Source organism: Passer domesticus, chromosome 20, assembly GCF_036417665.1.
Source record: "Passer domesticus isolate bPasDom1 chromosome 20, bPasDom1.hap1, whole genome shotgun sequence".
Lineage (NCBI taxonomy): Eukaryota > Metazoa > Chordata > Aves > Passeriformes > Passeridae > Passer > Passer domesticus.
Window position 1 is genome coordinate 6,709,663 of NC_087493.1, and position 22,909 is coordinate 6,732,571.

General features: G+C 39.1%; 1 protein-coding gene across 4 annotated transcripts in view; it reads left to right on the forward strand.

Annotated features, from left to right (window-relative positions):
- Positions 1-22,909, forward strand: part of CA10 (carbonic anhydrase 10) — a 170,062-nt gene that overhangs the window by 63,762 nt on the left and 83,391 nt on the right. For 3 of the 4 annotated variants that reach the window (XM_064395854.1, XM_064395855.1, XM_064395856.1), the window contains one exon: positions 5,925-6,067. In XM_064395854.1, coding sequence (XP_064251924.1) covers positions 5,925-6,067 — 143 coding nt within the window. Of the gene's footprint in view, positions 1-5,924; positions 6,068-22,909 lie in introns of those variants that run through there. The other variant, XM_064395857.1, reaches the window with a different exon arrangement.

The window sequence follows — 22,909 nt, forward strand, 5'->3', positions numbered from 1 at the left end:
GATTTGAGAGTCTTCACCACAAAAAGGAAAATGGATCATTCAGTAAATGGTCAATCACTGCCCAGCAATTACCTGAATAATTTGATGTAGTCTCTGAGGGGAAGCCAAGGTTTCTTTCCATTCCAAAATATTTTGTAGTTATGACTCTGTTTAGAGTTGTGGCTTGGCAGCACCGGGTCGGACTTCTAGGAGATCAGGATTGCCCAGACAACATTTTTTCCAGCCTGTGAGCAATTGCATCAAGTCAGCTGTGCTCACTTCTGGCCTTTCCAAGAATAATCAAAGTTACAGAGTGTTGGTAATCTCACTGCAGAAGCAGAATTCCCAGGCAGAGCCGGAGCCCTACAGGATGGGGTCAGAGAAATCTGATTACTCCAGAAAACACCAGAGCAGAGAACATAACTGTTCCTGTCTTAAACTGTCATTACAGATACAAACTGTTGCACAGAGTTCAGTGCTGAACTCTGCTTGTCTTTGCAAGTCAGCAGAGGCTGGACATTTCTGCCTCCCTGCTGTCATTAACTGCAGGAGCCTTGTGGGAAACCAGAATAGTGCAGAGCTACAAGTAATTCTCGAGGGGTTGCTACCACACACAAAAATGCCTTGGAGAATGGGACTTGTTAACCCCTCCTGAGTGCTCCTTACACCTGCTTTTTTCAAACTGAATCCCCTAATGCCCTGCAGTTCCAGAGGGAGATGCTCAGTAAATCCATTCTAATAAAGGATGCACCAGCAGGCATGCACTGGATTTGGCAATAAATAGTTAAATTCCAATTTAATACCTGAGAGTTATGTTTCTTTTAGTAACAGTATACTGTGAGGCACAGGGATACTTAGAAAAAGCACTTTTGATAGAATAAATATGCTGTCTTTTGTTATTTTTTATGTTCCTAGTTTAATTTATATTTTTCAGCAGAAGGATCGATAGTAACCCAAAGACTAAAGCTGAATCTACAGAATAGAGCTCAAGGTATCTGCTGGATAAGCAGTCTTTTCCCTTAAAACAATAAGTTTCGTATTACTTTTCTCTGAACAACTTTTTCTAGTCAATTTCCTCTATTTGAGGTTTTCTTCACCTTTCTTCTTGATCTTCTTTAAAGTCTTACATCTCACTCATCCTGTCTCAGAACAGTCACTCATTTTAACAGCACAGCCATAGTCCCCAGTTCTACAGCATGAGCCACAAAAAACCCCAGAGATGAAGGAAAGATTAGAGATCACAGAATAGCTTAAAATCTGGGTTTCCTGCATTTTAATGCAAAGTCCCATTACAAGTCCAGAACGACCATCACAGCTTTTATTTGCATTTCAACTTTTTCAGTCTACACTTCAACTCCAGGCCGAACTCTCCCCCTTTTCCACCCCCCAAATTCCAGTGAGTGTCAGGCAAATGCTCTCAGTCGTGTCTGTGCCTGTCACTGATGGCTGAGGGACTGACCAGACCTGGTTAGAAATTACCAGCTGAGTGGCAGTAATTGATGGCAGCTCATTAATTACACCCCCATCCTGGGCACTGGCAGGCAGAGGAATGTCCCACTCAAAGGCAGGCAGGGCACAGACCCAGCCCCCAGGGACTGGGGATGGACAAGAGGGAGAGGATGCTGCCTTCCTCCCCTTTCTCATTTTTAGTTCATTTGCCAAGAAGGATTTCCCTTACCCAAGACTGAGACTTTAATGAGCAATCTGTGCCCCTCCACTAAACATCCCAGTTGCTTTTCAACCTTTAAACCAAACCGTTCTTTAATCTGTTTTCATAGTTTTGCTAAATCTTTCATCAGCAGGACTTTCATTCCATGGAAAAACCCATTTCCCCCAAAGCTGTAGTATCTTTTTGACTGGAATGAAAGAGAAACATAGTCTGTTTTCAGAACTTTAGTAACCCTGACCCTAGAAGATTGTTACCTGCTTAGTTTTGGACCTGGATATACCTCTCCCTCTTGGTGCCCCTTCCTACTTCCTAATCCATTACATGAATAATGAAAAGAGAAAAGTCAATATCAGAAGCATCTGTAAACACCTCTACAAGCAGCTGACTTGTATTTTTCAGAAACATTAGTGCTTGATTGTATAGCTTTAGTATGTGTGAACTCACCAGAGGGTGGCAGAGAAAAATGTAATTACATACTTTTGTAAAACTGCTCTTTACCCCAAGCTTAGCATAATTTATAGAAGTGAATTAGTCTGGTTTAAGTACTGTGATGAAAGGAGTGTACTGTGTTCTACACTTGTATCCTAAATTTGTAGATAAAAATAAGCAAAAGCTTTCCAGGGCCAGAGGTCACTAATTTTGATTGCTAAATACTTTTTCCCAGGTAATTTAACTCTTAATTTAAGAAAGTGTTTAATTAGGCATAAATAAGCTGCTATAATTTAAAAGAAAAAATGGAGAGAGTATTGCATGAGGTCTTTATTAAAGGCATAGCAGAAAATAGCCCCTTTTTAAAACCTAGTATCATGCCAGAATTTCAAATGCTCATTTTCCCCTTCCTGTTTTCTGTTATCTCTCATTTAACGAGCGCAGTGGTTGAACTTTTCTTGTCATTGAGAATCCTTCATACAGAGGGAAGATGACATTTGAACAGACCAGTATGGAATGATGAGTATGGAATTAGCAGTATGATGCTGCTGGAGTTCTTAAAAATTTTAATTTTTTATATGTTTCAAGATTTATTGCTGAAAATTTTAAATTTTTTTACTATCTCTTGAATAATGGCAATGCTGTCTTACCCTGCAGTATATATTTCAGCTGTCAACACTTTGCTGCTTAAAAAGAAATTAGAACACTTTCAGTTCTCAAATTTGAAGCCATTGTGATAGTGTCTAATGTTACTGCAGTCTGGAGATTTCTGTGACCAATTACTGCTGAATGCCATTCTATACTCTGTCATTTCTTTGGTGTCCCTGATTTATCTCTCAAAGCTTTTATGACTTTACCTTTGGCTTTTATGTAGAGGCAGAGCAGGTCATGTGGTTATCCAGAGGAATTGGTATGATAATTTTCTTCAAGCTGAGTAGGTGGAAATAATTAATGGACTGCTTTATTGATGTACATAGATTACTGATTCTCTCTGTGGTTCCAATTCCCAGCCTCAATAAAGAAGCTTGAGATTTTATCTGAGGTACCAGTAATTAATTACACAGGGCAAGAGTAATCACTGCACAAATACAGTCTTTAATGGTGTTTTACACCATTGCCAGGGCCAGTGCAAAGGCTTAAAAATACAAACAAAGATGTGCTGATGGATAAGTTGACACCTTTCATTTAAATTCATGAACTCTGGAGAAACTTAAATTTAGAGAATCTGTGCTCCTTGAAGTTGAGCAAGCTTCAAAGAGGAATTTATAGGCTTGGTGCAGTAAAACAGAAATAACCTGCCTGTCCTGCCTAGACTCCACCTCATGTCATTGACAGGGATCAGTAGCAGAGACCTTGGGAAAAACAAGCATCTATAAAAATAAACACCATAAAAAATTGGATCACATTTGCCACTTTTTGTCTCTCCAAGCCTGGTGCAGGTTTTAAGCAAGGATTTTGGCAGTTCACATCACTGTGGTATTCATCCTAGTGTTTTGTGTGACCTGAATGAATCTGTTAACTCTATCTGTTTATACTAAAAGTCACTTTTCTGATGCTTGATTCTGAGACAGTTTCTCAGATTCATTCCTCATAAAAGAGCTCCTGTGTGGGAACATCCCTTGACACCATTTTGTGAGCAGTAAGGAAAAGAGCTCATACTGCTTTACTGACACATAATGTTTCCTGTGCTGCTCTTACAACCTGATCTGTCACTATAGGACATGAAATAAAACTATGTGGACACACAACTCTTAAAGGTAAAAAAGAGGCAGTTTAATTTCTGACTCCAACATTTATAGATTTCCAAAAGTGGCAGTGGATTGGAGGTTGAAAGTGCCACCTCTCCAATGACACTGGACAAACTAACAGTCCGTCAAATTTCTCCTCCTCCATAAAAGAATGCAAAAAAAATCAATTTTTAAAAAATTTGTATTGCAGTTAGGCAATTCAGATGTCATACACCCTTGTTCCCATCCTGGGAAAACTAGTGGCTCCTCTCAGCAAAATGCAAACTGTTCCCTGCAGGCAATACAATTCTGCTTATCTGCAAGTTTGCTGTTCCTATGGAAGGATATCCTTCTGGGACACCTTTCCCTCCTTGCTTTCCTCTGGAGAGGGGAGGCTCATATTCATTTCAGCAAATCCTTGGTACTCATCACCAGAATAGCTCTCAAGCCTTCCATTATTTTTCTAGCTGCTTTTGTTTCACTGCTGTTTTGCATAGGTTTGGTAAAAGCCATCAGAATCCCTCATCCTTTTGTGTCATGCTGATACTGAAACATCTTCACCTATCTCAATATAAATTGCTCCCAGTAAATTGAAAAGAGAGCAGCTGCAATAAGATACAGATTAAACAAAGAAGTCAGAGATTCCTGCACAGGTATAAAATGTAAGTAATCCACCTCACCATACAGCACACACACACACAAATCTGTTGTCCACAGTGTGCCAGTGCCACTCCTTACAGTTTCAGTAAACTAACAGAGTTTGGAGAAATAGAAACTAGCACCTAGGGTGGTAGTATATAACAGGGAAATAACAGGGAAAGTGACGAAAGTTCTGAAAAAAGGCAGGAACAAAAAGGAAAACAGCATAAGGAAACTACCAAATTACAAATCAAACAATAAACCTACTAATAAAACAAAAAACACACCACAACATGCCAGCATACAGAGGATATAAACTCTGAATTTTCTGTTAGGAGAAGGTTGAAGGCATTGATCAGACACAAACTTATGATTTGATGTCTGTATAATATGTTTGCAACAACTCAGCTCCCAAGCAGTGTAAGTTTAGGGGATTTATAGAGGAAGCAGAGATGACACAATCACTATATTCAGGCTTTGGGTACAATAATCAGGAGCTGGAGCACCTTGTTAAATGATATTTTGAGGTGGTATTTGGCCTGCATGCAAACTAGAGAGTCACAGTAGCTCCTGTACAGTACAGGAACTGGCTAAAATGCTCCAGAGGTTCACACACAAAAAAAGAGCATATTCCACACATGAGTAGATTTTTATGGAAATAAAAAAGGAGATACTGTTTCATTAATGACTTAAGCCCTAGTAGAACCTTGTCTGCTAGTTAAACTGGAATAAAAAATGACTACAATTTTTATATGTTTTCCTACATTCATACACCCGATCTCTTCAGACTAAACAGTTAATTCAATACCTGTGTTTAATTTAAGCTGTGGCTTCCTACCTGAACATTCTTAGATTTTTCTATTACAGTTCTGAATACTTTTAGATCACTTTGGGCATCTAAGCAGCAGCACTAATTACTTTAATTAAATGTAATCAGACATTAATATTGCTTAATATCCCTGTCCTCTAGTCAACTTAGGTGTGCAGTTCTGAGTCAGTCATCTTAATTAACCTTGGGCTGAAGCACAGGTGGAATCACTCTGATCCATGGGGTGAGTGCAGCAGTGGGGAATTTATCTCTTTTGTGTGCCCAGAAAGAGCAGCAGCACTGGAGAGCTCCTGAAGCTCCAGCCTGGGGTGTTTAGAGAGGAATCAAATTTAGCATAAGGACTAGTGATTCGCTTTCCTGTTGCTCAGTAAATATTCTGCAATAGCAAAAGAGCTGTTTATTACTGAACCTGGGATTATATCTATTATATCTAAGAGGAAAAGAACTAACCCACCTTCTTTCCTGATACAAGGTTATGTGAAATCATATGTTTTGGTACTATGAAGTTTTAAATTTCAAGATGAATTTGCCTGTTTTCAGTTTCAAAGTGTGTGTACAGACAATCTGACAACTTTAATCACCTGGCCATCTGCCTGGCATGTACTGCTCTTTCCAGACTTCCATTAAACTTGCACTTTCTTATATTTTGCAGTACCCTCCTTTTGGGGTTTGGTGAACTCAGCTTGGAATCTTTGCTCAGTTGGGAAAAGACAGTCACCTGTCAATATTGAAACCAGCCATATGATTTTTGATCCCTTCCTAACTCCTCTTCGCCTAAACACAGGGGGAAGAAAGGTAGGTGGTCTCTGTTCTGGTGTATAAAATAAATGGTGTTAGTAGATTAAAAAAAAATTTGCTATATTTTATTTTTCTAAAGCATTTACTTTTTATCTGTCAGCTCCAAGACAGAATAACAATGTAGCATGTTTTAAAGATTGTCCTCAAATCACTGAACTAATCAATTCTGTTTATCCAGCTGAAGGATTGATATTTCAATTCTGAAATTATTTTATACATAATTATTTACATATTACCTTATTTTATACATAATAACCTTTTATCAGTCTTGGCAATACTCATTAGTTTATAATGGTTTTGTGTTGCTTTTCGTATGTTGGGGTGCCTAAAAGGGTATTTTAAAGTATTTATTGCTTGTTCCATGCAGGCAGTTGTCTCTTACCCAACTTATGTTACAGACCAAAAGGGATGGCAGTGCTATTTGCCAAATATTTATACCTCTTTGATCCAGTTTTTTGCAATAAGGCTGCAGTGAGCAGTGATGTATTGCTTTTTGTGCTGTCCAATGATTTCAGGGCAGTGTCAGGTCACACATTTACAATTTAAGCACCATCAGATATTATTCTGAGTTGTGCTCTTATTCTGTATGTGTGATTCTCCATTTCCTGAGAAAGTGGCTTAGCAGGTCCTGAAGTCTTGAGTGTCATTGATACAGATAATTGGATTTCAAGATCCGGAACTTCAGCACAAGATATTTAATGAGTTTACATGCAGAAGAAGAAATGCTGCTTTTGAGGAAACTCCCCAGGTTCCAGTTCTCTCTCAGGCCCAGCTTTGTCTCTTAGTTATCCATTTTAATGAATTCAGCAAGCAGCCCATTTCAGATAAACAGCCCTTTCTGATAAACAAAGCCAACCTTTATTCATTTGCAAATCACACTTCTCCTTGTCACAAAGAATGGCACCCTTTTACTTTCTCTGCTCTTTTTGCTTTGGATTCACTTGAGCACCAAAGCAATCAGCACAATAGAATATCTTACATTTAGGCAGAAAGCACCTTGGGTTTCAATATCCAAAGGCGAGTTTCCAGCCTGTCATGGGTGATTGTGGTGGATGAAAAAATCACTCCACTTCCCACTCTCCTGGTCCTTTGCTGGGACTCCTTCCTCAGTTCACCTCTGCAAGAGCTCTGCCTTTGGTCCCCCGATTTTTGTCCCTTGCCCTTCTGTAGCCCATCTCACTTTGGTCTCCTGGTTCTCTGTGGACTTAATTTCAAAAGCCCCATTTCTAGAATTCTTTAAGACTCAGTACAGTTGTTGGCCATACTTTTTTTTATTTTTTCTCCTAAAAACACGTTGAGCAGCAGAATTTGCTTTAGACAGCAAGTGCATCCCTGCTAAGTAATTAAACCTTGCTACATCAGTGACCTTATGTCTTATGAGTCATTTTAGGTCACACTCAAGGACTGAAATTGTTGCCTAAAGCAGGTAAAGTTCTATTTAAAACCACTTTATTTTTAAGGCAAGCCAGGACATTATACCTGATGTTGACCCCTGGGGAAATAAAAGCAATTGATGTCTGCTGGCCAAGGTCTGTTATTCTGTAGCTCAGTGTGCATAAATGGAAGTTAATCAGCAAGATCCACACATCTGCCTGCTCATATGGGGCATTAATGAATACAATTGTGTATTATTTAAATTAATATCCATATAAATAATTGGTTCATTCTATGCGTTACAAGATAATGGCTACATTCAGCAGCTTCTAAACTAAAACAGAGTGGGAGAAAAGAGATTTATGGATTGAAATCAGTTAAATGGTTTCTCTGCCAGTTAGTTCTGATTCCATGCTGTTCAATGAATTCAGAGTATTACTAGCATTTTTCTCAAGAGTGCAATATATGACAACTGCCAAGGTTTGCTTTGGTGATTACTAAAAGGACAGATACTGGTATGAACCATATTTCAGCACTGCAGGAATATAAAAAATGAAATGTTAGAAATGGTCCAGGAGGAATGGATAGCAATAAGACATCAATGTCATCTGTAAACTGACTTGTGATATACTTTTAGAGGTCTTAATAATGATTTTTGATGTAAAGTAGCTTTGGAAAGTCAAAAGTCTGATGTGAACATCAAAAACTTTAATGAATAAAAAATGAAATGTAGTATTGCCACTTAAATAATTGTTTACCATTTCTTATGCTTCTACAGTTCTGCATGCTCTGGGATGTGTTAGTGAGTGAACTTGCAGTGCAAACAGCAGGTTAAAGTAACTTGTTTATTTACCCTCATCATAGAATTTAGAATAGGAAAAAAATGCTGGTTTTTTTCAGAGGTAGACTGCAGACTTTGCTGTTAGTAGATCGTGCACATGGCAAAGTTCAGGATCTGCATCTTACTCTATATGGGGGCCTTTCTTTCCCTACTGTTTCAGTTGTCCATGAGATTGCATCACTTTGGAATATGTGAAGGCTCAGCTAGGCTCCTTGGTGTGTTCTCAGTTTCTGGTTGTCTCTGACACAGATCACCCATGAAACGAGTCCTGAACAGGCACAAGAATGTACTTCTGCAGCTTCTTCATTACTCTGCTTGACATTTAATCTTGTCTGGTGCCACAAAACAAACTCACTTGCCTGCCATGGGAAATTTCCTGGGAGATCCTAGACCTGGAGAATGATTCACTCCACCAACAGCACCGTACTCTGGTGCTGAGCTTGGGGTATGACCTCAGTTTGGCAGGAGGACCTTGCAAATCATGTTTCTGTGTCTCAGCTGCAGTTGTGCAGTGATTCAGAGCAGACCACGGTGTCCTTGCAAAGGTGGGTGTGCTGTCTGTGGAAATGCACTCACTGGATGTAATCAGAAACATCAACAGGATCTGCTTTCCTGGACACTGGGCAGCAGGTCCATTACAAGGTTGAAGATGTTATTGAAACTGAGCTAACAGATCCCAGCCAAAGGCCTTGCCCATCCTTTCTCCCTCCTCATGTTTCTTTCAATAAGTTGCTATCCAGTTTTCAGTCCCTAATGATGAGACTTAGAGAGAAAAAAAAAAAACCAGACTGGAGCTGCAACTGGCCTCCAGCTGCAATTTGATATATTCAAAAGAATTTTTAAATTTGCCCAGTTTGTTCTTAATGCCCCTTTCCTATTTTCTAGTAGACCCTATGCTCTGCATTGATAGTATCTTATTTGGATTTATTTCATCCTGCACTTAGGTCTGTTTATAAACCTAGATATTTATTTCAAGCCTTGCAGAAGCAAAAGTAACATATATCTTGTCTATGTACATGATTCTCTGGGGTTATAGTCACTGGTATGAAAAAGGCTGAAGATTTTTTTCTCTCCCACTGATCCGGCTGTTATAGTAAAAGTATGCCAGTCTCCTCACACCATATGCTTTAAATGACATATAATTTTGTATTTCACCGTTAAAACACATTTCCTGGACTGAAAAATTATTATTATTTGCTTTTTTCTCTTGTTACAAACATTAATAAATGTATGACATATTGAAATGTAATAACATATAATATGTTGTTTAAAGTGTGTATTTTTGACACAACATCAATGAAATATTGTTAACTGAGAGCCGACTCTAATGGATGGGGATGTTCCATGTCATTTTGTACACAGAATTTGAATCATATTACTAAGGTCAGGATACCTGGGGAAGGTGCAGGCATATCCAAGGTTGTTCAGCTGCCAGCAGTTCATGAGGCAAAAACCTTGCCATGCTAAAAAGAATTAATAGAATCCGCATCCCTCTCCTCCTGGTAAATCCAGACCTCAGCATTTACAAGTCTGTGTTTGCAGTTTAATGGCAAAAGCCTGAAATTTCTGTTTATCAGAGATTTTTTTTTTCTTCTCAGAAAGCAAATGTTAGTTACCTGGTATGGTCAGTCCATCCTTTAGGATGGTGACATTCAGCATTTAAGCAGCTACATTGCTGCTGTGGCTACTAGTGGCTGCCATCCCCTGTGTCTGAAGTGGCTCTGGAATTCTGTAAATCTGGATTAGGATGTGAGTGGGGACTTCATAATGTGTGTAAGGTGTCTGCTGCGCATCTGGGAAGGTGCCCCACTTTGGCTGAGGCTGTTTGTGGCAGCAGGGTGCTGATCTGGCTTCCCAAAGAGCCCTGCTGGTGGCAGCTGTGAACTGGGAGCTGTCCAGGCCTCAGCTCCTGACAAACTGAACCTAGCCATTCAGGAAGTGATGGAAAAGGTTCTTTTTTTTTTTTAATGTTTTCCTCACTTTCATCCAAAATGGTTAAATCAAGAAATCACCAGATATTCAGCAGGTATTTCTGCCTTGCAGCTGGAGTGGGTACTGTGAAAGACACATGTCAGTTCTGCTGGGAGATAAATGACACTGCTGCCATTCCCAGTTCTCAGTAGCATTTGTTGCTGGAGAGAAGTGCAAATTCAATGTTTCTCATCCCAGAAGTGTTAATCTGTGATGGTTGAAAACAGAAGCAGGCACAGTTTGCTTATAGATGGAAGAATTAAACTATGTATTTTAGGATTAGATGCTAGAAAGGAGCTTAAGGGGAAAAACTGAAAAATTGTTGTCAATGAACTCTATTTAATAATCAAAAACAAATCTGTGGATCGGCATGGGATCTAGAGAGTGGAGGAGTGGGAGCATTTAAGCTGTGTGTCATCCAGCAGGCTGAGGGAAAACATCAGTAGATGATTCTGCAGCAGACGAGGAAAATGTAATTAAATTTGGGGTACAAAACTGTTCTTACTGTAAGGGACAGTGTGTATTACAGGGGCTTATAGGCCTTATAAGAAAACTGGAAAGATTAAATAATCCTTTTGCATGTACCCTTTTTTATTTGGTGTGTGTTGTTCCTGTACAGAAAGTGACAGAGACTCAGAGCTCATGGTGGTGCTGTTGGTGTGTGGTAGCCGTGTCACTTAGTAAGTGTGAATCAGTAATTCTTTGTCTGTATTATGTCATTTCCAACAGAATCAATTAGAACTGAGCACTCCAGCAAGGTATTTTGTGTCACTGAACAACAACCAGACACAAACTACCAGGGTAGGTCTGAGAATGGACATTTCAGCTTTTAAGCTGGGAAAATAAAATAAAGTTTAACTTGACTGCCAAAAATTGTTGGGCAGCTTGAACTGCAAAATGTGAAGAAGATTATTAAAATAAACATTTTCTCTTGTAAGCCTGCATAGAAGAAGAGCGTGTACTGTGTTCTTATTCATTGCAATAACTCAGTGCCACCTGTGTCAGTCAGGCTGTTCAGCAGGAGAGGATGTTTTACAGAACACAGTAATATGTCATGCTGACACATGTGGGATATACACTGGGATGAGGAGGAAGGGGAAGGAGAAGAGTGGGCAAGGGCTAATAAGAACAAATTGTGTCTCTTTGCTCTCTGAAGATGTTTAAAAAGAAATTATTAAAAAGAAAAAAGTAACAGCTTCAGCCTTTACTCCTTTATCCTTTCTTCCGTGTCCCAGCCAGCAGCTGGAGGCAACATATCAACACTGTAATTTGCTATTGATGGTTTTAAACCTGTGCTCTCACACTTCTGTAGTCCCCCTTTTCCTGCCACTCTGCGAAGAGTGCAGAGAAACCTATCACAGACATAACTGTAAATCACAGCATCTTCCAGGGCTATGCCAAGGGCAGCACAGCTGTGCTGAGGTGGCACTTAGAAGCTGCTTTGAAGTTCCTTTGCTTTCACTAAGTGTTTAGCTTTATCTGTGTATTTCCTCTAGTCCTGTATCACATTGGACTAGTTAAGACCGCTACCGAAAACAGTGTTCAAATGTGCTGAGCAAATAAGCCTTTGGGAAAAAGCAAAAAAAGGATTAAAATGTGACTTATTTTTAATCATACAAATGTACTTACGATATTGTCACAGCCCTTCCAAATAACTGTATTTGTGTGTTTACTTTGGTAAAGCATTTTATTTATGTGATGGACATTAATAGCTACTTTTGAGTGACTGAAATGATGCAGATATACATTTGTGATCTCTTCTTTCAGTATCGTACTAAAAAACCACACAGCTGCTGTGGTTTTTGTAGCATGGAGATGGATTGGGATGTAAATCACTATTGGACAGATATGGGGCTATTTACTGGGTATTGTTCAATTAGAAGCACAGAAACACTGTTAAAGAGCCCTCCTGGTTTGATGTTGCCCAGGGACATATTGAATGCTGGAGACGAAAATTCTGCCCTCAGAACCTCCCTGCCAAGATGGATTTGGCATGGACAGAAGGATATTGGAGATCCTTGGATTCATCAGCCACAAATCAGGAAATCCATGCCTCTAAATCTCAACTCCAGGCTTAAAACTTCGTCACTTTGTCTTGTCTATTAGAAACCTTCTCAGTAAAAGTAAACCACAGGCTACCCACGACCAGATGGATGTTTCATCCAGATTTTTCACAGCTTACACCACATTTCTTTTATAGATATATATTTACAGAAGAATATTGTTTGGAAGCATAGGGATGTATGCCAGTTTTTGACAGAATATTCCTCTTGTTATATTCACGCTGGTAGAGAATATATATATAAATGCATGAAATATGTCTAAGATGCAAAAACCTTAAAATCACACCAGCAGGGGGAAAAGGGAGTGACGAAATCGCAGCTGGCAGCCGAGGAGGAGGTATGAAATTAGGATAGGAAGTGAAACTAGCCTGGCAGAGGAGATGGGGGTTCTCACTGGTATGAACAGGAGATGGCCCATGGAGATGTTCATCTCAGATAAACGGAGCCATCAGGGACATACATCTGAATGTGGGATTCCTGAAGAATGGACACACATCGGTTTTGGACACAAACAGGGTTTTGTCCAGCACAGGACAGAGAATGGAAGCAACGTGAATATGGAAAACCCTGAAAGGAGACAAAGAGACTGTGCTGCAGCCTAGAAAAAGGGTGTAAGAACTCTGTTGAACTGTGGGGGATTCGGTGCCACAGAGGGGGATCTGTGTTCACCCAGCTCTGATCCTGGGGTCGGTTGGCTGTATATCAGTCGCAAAATAAATTCTATTTTTATTAAATTGGCTGGATCAATTTTTACCTATAACACTCTTATCATACAAAGTTTTGTGCCATCTACTTACCCATTTGTCTCAACCTAACCTCCCAAGCCTACAGTAAGGAAGAAGCTGTACAAGGCTGAGCTTCAGCACCGGCAGTGAATTCTCCTTGCAGTAAGCAGCAGCTTGATCATCCTCCTCCAGTGTTGAGAACGAGAGGAGCTGAGCCCAGCCCCTCACCTCCCAGCCAAAACCTCACAGTATCTCTGCCCTTCCCAAGAGAATGCCCCTCTGCTGTGATAGTGCAGCCAGCCCCTCTCCTCCACCTCCTCCTTAGCCACATCTTTTGTCTCTCTTAAGTACCAGTGGTTATTGTCTGTTAGCAATGGATGGGACTAAAATTCCATGGGAGAGAGAACCAAAAGGAAAACTCCTAACCCTCAACAAAGGTACTAGGTCAGAACCCAGAAATCATCACAAGTGAGGAAGTGTTTCACTTGCATCTCCGTCATTCTTTGGGTGAAAACCTGTTCCATTCCCAGATGTCTGATAATGCTGTTAATAATGTATTTTACAGTATCTTTTCTCAGCTAGTTCTGCACTGATTATGTCATTTAAAGGATTATGTATTATTTTGACTAATGGACTTTGCTCGTATCCTCTCCTCCACTTAGACTTGTCTTTTCCTGAAAGCCCTTTAGCTGTAAAACTACATATTGTTTCAATATCTAAAATCCTTTGTCTAGTACTGTTGGTCCTTTTTTTAATGCCCCATTGTGCCCTGCATAACTAATCACAAGCAGAGTGATGTGCAGTAAACTGAAGAGATTCCTAAAAAGAGGAACTACTGGGAGGAATGAAAAACTTGAACTTTTCTTCCTGCTTCTGGGAAATACCATCTGTTATCTTCAGAAGGTTTGGTACTCCTGTGGAGGTGATTGCTGGAGACAGAGAGCTGTGCTGGTGTGGGAACATGCAGCAGCCTTTGAACACTGCACACAGAAATTATGAACAATATTACAGCATCTGGTGGATGTAATGGGAGAATAAACCTGCTGGTTGAAATATTGAGTATGTCAAATTATTACAACAAACTTTATAAATATTAGTTAGGCTGACTGCAATCATTTTTTAATAGCGTGAGAAGACAGAGGGGAGTTCTGCACATCAAATGCTATGAAAAAGAATGATGTTGCTGTAGAGAGCAGGAGAACCAGCTCCCAGTTAGAGCAGACAGAAACTGGCTGCAAACAAGAAGGGAATTGGAACAATTCCAGAATGAGAAATATAGTTCTCATCTCAAGATCTGCCATGATAGCAAGAGTCCACAAAGCATTAATGAGATGCATTTTCCAACTTTTTGCAAAATGAAAGTTACATTTCTTTGGCTTTTTGTGGTATTTTAAGCCCAATCAATAAGCTTTGCAACCTGTGCGATAGATGAGTAATGTGATGATTGGCTCTCACAATTAACAGACAAATATCATGTATAAGGGTTAGGAAAAGTTCTGTGGATTTATAGTTTTGTTTTACCCCCTTGCGTTGTTATCAAGGGACAGCCAGGGTTGGGACATCTGGGAGGGCTGGCTTGTCACCATGGTGACATCTGACCTCCAGTCAGGATTTGAGGAAGAGATCTCCACCACTGGACAGTGAAGAAGGAGTCGATGGACAGAACTTTGGGAGGGGGAAAAGGGTTAAAAGGCAAAACCTCCATTGTGTGGGTGAGCACACAGTGGGAAAAATCCTTTGCTCCCAGCACCATAATATTTTCTCTATTCAGTCTTCTATTGTATTTTTGATAAGGTGTAATAAATTTCCAAATTTAAGAAAAGTGAATAGCTATTTCTCATAGCTGCATCCTCTTCTGGCTCACTGAAGCTGACTGGGCTATCAACTTTCTGTCCTGGTGCACTATAAATGGGCAATCACACATTATTTAATGACTCAAATGGACACCTTTGGTGATACTGGGTACTTCAATGAGATATGCAATTGTTCCCAGCACATGCGACTTTTATTGAATTATTATTGAAAACATAATTTCATGCTTGGTTAAGTTGTAAATTTAATTCATGCTCTAGCAAGATTTAGGAACAAATATGACACTACCAGTGCTCCTCCAAGATGAGGCAGTTGTAGCTGCCCAGAAAGTCTGAACTGGCTGAGCACTCACTGGTTGCTTTTCAGCACTTCCTGCTCATGGATTTAAAAGTTCAGGAGAAACTTTTCCATCTAAAGGTGGCCAGTTGTGGCTGAAAATTGTCACTTAGTTGTAATCCATAGGTTGAGTGTTGTGGGCACATTGCAGTCCCAGTTAGTTGAATAAAATTGAGTTGTCACCAGGCTTTTTGGTGACTTCAGGATACAGTCTTTGAGTGAGCAAAGGACTCTTCAGGACTTTGAGCAAAGGACTCAAAGGCTGCTTAGGGCTTTTTGTTAACCAAAAATTCAACATCTTGGTTGTGTGTGCATTGATTGGGCATTTCCACAAAAACTACTCAGTCAGTGAGAATTGTGTGAACACTGTGTTCCAGAGACACCCAGTTTTTTCCTTTTCAACACAAAATCCTTGAGAGGCTGAGCTGGATGAAGCCTTGAATTGCTTTATGCAAGACTGACAGAAAGCTCTGTCAGCCAGCACTGCCTTTAGTCTGTCTGTTGAACAGAACCTGGCTGCTTTAATCCTGATTTCTCTCCAGAAACATTAACTCATATTCATCTGCTTAACACAGGCATCTACGAATGGCCTGGGAAATGGCTGCTTTTCTTGGTTAGAAAAAACTAGCTTTTAGATGCTCACAGTTTAATGAAATTAATTTTTCCCTGTGTTTCTTGAATATAAATCAGTTCAGACTCAAAGTAAATGCATCATAAATTAAAGGTGCAAGAAAAATTTTCAGTGTATTTGACAAGATGAACGGGTAAAGCATTCACTAGAAATATATTTTTCATAATGGGTTGGAATTTATGGAAACTCTTACTGACTTCATATTTAAATCAGTAATTTAGCATCTGCAATATTTCTTGCTTTAAAGGTCATAATTTTTATCTTACTAATTCAACTGATCATCTAAGAAGCACAGTACAATATACTTGATATAACTTTTTCTTTAACAATCAAGATTATTTAATTATTTTTGCAACTTTTTGCAACATAGTCATGTATTACAAGCATTATGTCTTTCACTCATACTGGTTCAGCTGGCAGTATTTGATTTTAAATCCCACATCATTCCATGCAGGTGAAGAACCAGAACCAGACACTGATATTTATGCTGCTTTCCTGAAAGTCAGTAACATATTGAAATTGAAACATATTGAAATATTAGGTCTTTTGTGCCACAACTACCCAAATTATACTTTCTCAAGGAGCCCTGCCTACCTAGAGAATGTTTTATCATTTTTCTACAAAGAATCTGTGGTAATATTTTTACTTGAAACAGCAAGGTTTAGTTCTGTCCTTTTCCTTTCTCTGTGCTTAAATTCCTGCATTTCTTCACTGACTCTGCAGAGACCAGTGAGAATTTTTTTCTGGCCTGTTGGTGTTTGCAATTAACTTTTAATTAAGAACTTCTGGAGACTCTTTTGTACGGGTTTGAGCTTCTTCACAACCTTTTGAAGCTGAGAATGCAGCACATCTCACTGGCTCAATTTTTCATTAACCGCATTTTACTTATTTTACTTTAACACAGAATCTCATTGCAGTCAGTGGAGCAGGTTTTGGCAAAGGAAAGTATTTGGGAGTGGATAGCAAACAGTCTCTGTTCTAGTTGAGGAGCTGGTGGATATGTGTCTTGGGGATGGTTTTTGTCCTATATCCATTTTTTTTCTTTGTTTTTGTTTCTGGTTTTGGGTCTGGAATGGTCGCGCCCCCAGCTCTGGGTGTATTGCAATGGGTGAGAGCCAGCCCAGGATTTCCTGAGAGGGTTTTGGGGGTGGGGATGGTTGCCTCCTTTTGGTGGAACAATCATCTCTGTGGCCATGGGCACGGTGCCTCTAACGAGACACTGGTGCCATGTGGGCTTTAACTATTTCTTTTTTCCCCCTTTTCCTTTGGCACTGTGACTGGGGCTTGCCTGCTGGCTTCTCTGCTGTTTTCTTGGTTGAGAGTTTTTGTGCAGTAGTGAGATGTGTCTGTCACTGCTTTGTTTGATGTTATGCTGCTCTCCACATTTAGTCATTGTTCTTGAACCCAGCTCCTGCATACCTTGATATTGTGATGTATCGACCAAAGTAAAAATACTTACAAAATAACTTTAAAGATTTGCATTGAATGCACCATCTTTCTATCTCTGCCTGTTGCAGGAAGTAAAATTACTCTTTTATCCTATAAAGTCTTGATTATCTTCTCTTGGTCTTGGTGTCTGTTTAGAAAAGATTCCTTGCAAGTGCAGGTAGTGCTTCTCTGTTGCCAAAGTGCTCTCTGTAATATCACATTTTCTCATTTAAATACTTTCTCAGTGTTCTGCTCTTTTGTGATTGCAGCTGTTTTAAAGCACCTTAGCTAAAGCCTTTTGAAGAAAAATACACACAATGCCCTTTATGAGCCTTTCTGGCTTTGTTTCTCACGATCCCTAATAATTTTCTTGGAATGCATACATCTTCCTTTGGCAGTTGCGGATGGGGTTGTAGAGTGGCTCTCAGTAAACAAGGGTGCATTTTAAACAATCAGCAGAGTGCCTGTGAAATCATTGCACTGCATTATTATAGCTTATCTTTCCACTTCCATGGTCTGTAGTCTTCCCATGGATTTATTTCATCTGTGCTTGCACGCAGCTTTGATGGTGCCGTGTACCCTGCCCTGCTTAGACTCGCCATAAAGCCTCATACTTAAAGGATAATGGTCATGATGGGGGAAGTATAAAAGGCAATAAACAGCTTTTGCAGGTGGTTAAACACACTGAAGCAAAGCTGAGGCATTGGAAAACCCCAAAAGCTGTTTATTGTAAGCACAACACATCAGCTGTGTTCAACAAGCCACAACATTAAATAAAAGCTTCTGCCTTGCCTTGCAAGTGCTGGGAGGTTTTGTCCACCAAATAGATCTTTGCTTCTCATTTTTAATGCTTTGGGTGGCTTTCTTTGTCTCACATATGGTTTAACAGGAGATAGTTCCTGAGTAATTGCTTGGGATAAAAGCAGCAAAATGTCTTTTTTCAATTCACTGTGGAGGTTCTTGATGACAGCCCTTTCCTCCTCTCCAACCCCACAAGAATCCCCCTTTATCCCCAGCTTATTTTTCCCCTCTTGCTACTACTTCAATTGCCCGTTTCATAATTTATTTTATTTGTTTGGTTTTTATTTTGTTTTGGTTAGGTTTTTTTTCTATTCAATGGTGTCATGGCCTCCACTTTCCCCAGCACTTCACAGAGTTTTCCTAAGGAGAATGCCTGAGGCTGGAACATTCAGCCACTTCAAGGGAGAGGTTAGAAGACAAGTATTATGAGTCACAACATTTGTAGCACCAGGGAGTCTCTGTTCCACAAATAGCACTGCTTTGGTAATGATGAGCTATCTAAAACCAAACAGTCTTTTTTAGCAATTATAATTTACTAAACTTTGTGATCTTCAAGAGTATTTTCTTTAAAACAGGATGAGATGTCCAGTGGAGCGACATTTGATAAATTTGTGCAGATTCTTGTGGGTGTTCCTATCAAATGCAGTGAATAAATCTGCATTTATTATTTTCCAGCCCAAATTATTATTTTCCACTGGCAGTTATAGTAGTAGATGCCACCATGGCTATTTGTGTGAGTCAGACTTCAGTCACCTGCTGACACAAACTGCATGGCAGATAAATATGTCGTAGGCCAACAACCCTCACAGAAGACTGTAATTTTCTGTGGATGTCTGACAGTGATTGATAGAGACGAGGACTCCACAGTTTGCATGCATGAAGCTGATTTATTGATTAGAAAGCTCAGTATATATACCTTTTCAGCTCTAACTAAAAATTTATGTCTAGTAGTAACATTGCTTAATCACAGCTTCGCACAGACTCGCGCAGACACTCACAGTCCTGCATGATTTCTCAAAAACAAAACATACCACGCACACCGTTGCCTCTTGCTTCCTCCTTCAGGGTTCTGCCTTGACTTGCAAGGGCTTGCAGCCTGCTGGGCTTAGCACATCCCCTTCAGTCACGAGTTGAGCACTCAGTCTTGCTCTCCAGATGTATTCTGATAGATGTAAATTGAAGCAAACTTACAGTCTAATGAAAGAGCATTTAATATTTTGCACTGGTTTCACATAGACAACATTTTTGCTGTTTATTGCTGAGAATTGCAGCACAGTTCTTTCTCATTTATAAATTAGACCTTGAGGCAGTGTCTTCCATGAAAGCAAAATATGAAAGGAATAATCTAAGATCGGTAACCAGCTGAGACTGAAGCTGTATGCTGTGAAACAGAATTAATAGATAAAGTGATCAGAAAAAAGCTGGTTGGTAATTCCAGTTAGGAGTTGGCTGAGGTATTTTTTTCTTTCATCTTGTTGTTTAATAATTTCTACAAGAGCAATGTTTTCAGGAAACCGGTATTTACTCATTTATACATGGAAGAACATCACAGCAGCATTATAAAAACCCTGTGTACATTACATTCTTGTCTCAGATAAACACAAATCCAGCATAATTCTGGATTTGCACTAGTATTACTGAAGCACAAATTTATCCTTGAATGTCTTTATCCACTGTGCCCTGTTAAGGTTATCTAGGGCAAATCCTGACCACTAAAATCACAGTTCAACCAGGAGAGGGGCATTCCTTACCCTCATGAGAAGCAACCAGGACATTCCTGGCACAGCAGCTCCGTGGCAAAATGCAAGAACTGCCTGTAGACGTGGGCAGGGCTTGTGCTGACTCCTTGGGAAGGCAAATCAGAGCAGACATGGGTGTGAAAGGGAAAAACACACCCAGGAAAAATATGCTGCATCTGCAGTTGCTGGGATACATCCAGGGTGACTGCTCTGCTCATCATGGATTGTGCTGTGCCTTCCCAGGGAGTGCAGAGATGTCACATCCTGAAAGAGGAAGAGTAAAACTGACTGCTTCCTGGGAAGGTAGAAAATCCTCAGGTATCATTGAAAACATGCCAAAGATTTCAGGTGTCACATTCAGAATGGGAGTTAAAGCTAATGATAGAAAACATATTTTAGGAACCTCATTTTTCTCTGAAAGGGATATGAGCTGTTCCCATTTCAGGTTGGGAGAGAAGCTCTCAGAGACTGATTTGGATTGTTTCTCACAAAGGTTAATAATCAAACGTTGTTCTCTTTTCTTTTTGGGCACTCCAATGACTATGAAGTAAACAATATCCTTAGGTAGCTTTTGGTATTTATTTGTACCTTCAAATATAGTCAGAATAATACAGAGAAAATATTTGTAGAAATAAAATAGGATGCTTATTCTTCTAAGTTTTCAATAATTTTGAGTTAAGCAAGACTGGTTTTTAACTTTTTTTTGGGTTTTTTGCCAGACACGTTACATTTTTCATTCATTAATTTCACCTGTGGATTATATACAGCTAAAAGAATGTTTTCCTGATGAGCATTCAGTGAAGCCAAATGCTTTTAGTGGGAATTCTTCAGTTGAAATAGATTTGGTGGAGTTTTATCCCCTTATTGTACTTTCCATCCAAATGTTTGTTGCTCATTACAATTAAAAACATAAAGTCTGTTATTTTCTGCACTATAAAGACAAGTGTCACAGTAAAGACTAATTAAAGAGAAACAAAGCTTTTTTTTTTTTTTTTTGGTTGTTGTGGTTGGTTTTGGTTTGTTGTTTGTTTTTTGGTTTTTTTTTTCACCTGAAACATAAAACCATTCCCATTACAGATATTTCAGAGGAAACTACAAGACTCCTGGGACCATATTTTCAATATAGTTCCATACCTAATGAAGATTTACAAATGTTTTTAATCCCATTTTCAACAACAGAACTTAGTGCCAGAATATGTCTTTGCCTTTCAAAAATCACTTCAAGTGTTTATTTGCACTCAAGGACTGAATTAGTTTTAAAACTCCGACTATTAAACTTCTGCAAAGTAACTGATCACTTAGGGCAGTATTGTCCTCCACTAGATTAAATGGACTTCTAATACTGTATCTTCATCTGAATAGATTTTCTTGTCATCCAGAGTTAATATGAAATATACTGCATTTTGTGTTTGCTGCATGAAAGGAAGATTGATTTATTTCAGGTACTTTATAGGCTATTTTATTATTCACATCAAGATCTCATCTATTCCCTCTGCATTCATATTTTATAGTGCTTTAACTGATTGAGTTGGTTTGACTCAACACTTTGATGGCACCTTTGCCATGGAGGCTGCACACACATAATACAAATCATTTACTTGATTCTTTTCAAAACTATTTACCTTGCCCTTGGGTTATTTTATGAACTTCTGGCCTTTTGGTTCTGACCAGATTAACTAGTAGACAAAGGCAGGTAATACACAAGTCCCCAGGGGTAAAATCCTTCCGTACTCACTTATATCATCATATTTGCAGTGCTGTAAAATACAATTGTTTTCATTGTAATGCAGCAAAGACTTCAGAATTTAGCCCTGAATTTGTCTACTTTCCAAAGCACCTCCTGGTCCTTTTTTTTCTGTCTGGACTGCCAGGTTTCATCCCCACTGAAATCACATGAACAATACTGACTCTCACCCCTGTCTGAATTTCCTCATTTTGTGACACAGGAAGGCAAGATATGTTTTTATTCCCAAAACTTTGGTTTTCCTGCAAAATCTGAGGTAACTGTGATGGTGAGGCAGAAGCAGAGCCTGAAACTCTGCTCCCACAAACAGGTATTCTGCATTATCCTTCCTCAATTTGAAACAATTTAGAACTCTACTGTACTGATTATCAAGAAGCCCTTAATGAACTAATTGGAAATGGGGCCTAGATGTCAAGTCTTAAAAAAAAAAAAAAAAAAAAAGGCATTTAAAGTATTTTCAGAGAAAATACCAAAGTAAGTTTGGGTATATTTTAAGATTTCTTTCCCTTTATCTGTTTTGTTTTCTGCTCTCCATGTTCCTGCATCATAATGCAGGAAAAGCCAATGAAGGGAGTTTTGTTTAACCTGGGGATTATCACAGGATTTGGTCCTTCTAGCCAAAGTAAACTTCCTACTGCTTTCACAATTGTGAATTGTGTTTCTGATTGGGATTATGGCTCATTCAGAACCTTCAGTAAATTTACACTAAATTTTTGTTTGTGGTTGCTCCCATATATAAACTTTAGGATTCCAATACAAATGCAAAACTCTGGCTTAAATGTATTCCTATAGTAGGTCATAGTCATGCAATCCCTGAAGCAAAGCTTTTTAATGGCAGAGTTGCAGAGAAAAAAACATCAGAAAGGCAAATGCATCATTTTTCATTAGGAGGAGAAACACCTGTCCTGCACGTGTGTGTAAAGTCCTGCTCAGTGAATCTGATTTATTGCACTGTAATTCTAATGTCCTGTAAAAAGAAGTACTGGAGGAATTCTCTAATAGAAATTACTACTATTCTCAAAGGTATCATCAGCTAATAAAGAAATCACATTATTAACCTAAATTTCAAGGTAAAATTTATATATCTCTGGTGTAAAGACTTTAAAATTGTTAATTCACATACTTTGTTGTAGGTTGACTTAGTAATGGCAAGGAACTCTGCTCCAAACTGTTACTTTATAATTCTTCTTCTAGTTCAGGTTTCCTTTTTCAGCTTGTTTCTGTGTTTTGTTGTGATTTTTAATCGAAAAATCTAATGCCTGGCATACATTCTTCAGCCAAAATCTTTACATCACAAGGATGAAAAACTGGTGGTGACTATGGGGCTTTTAAGTGTTACCTTTCTTTACAAATCCTATTTTATGTTTCATCCTC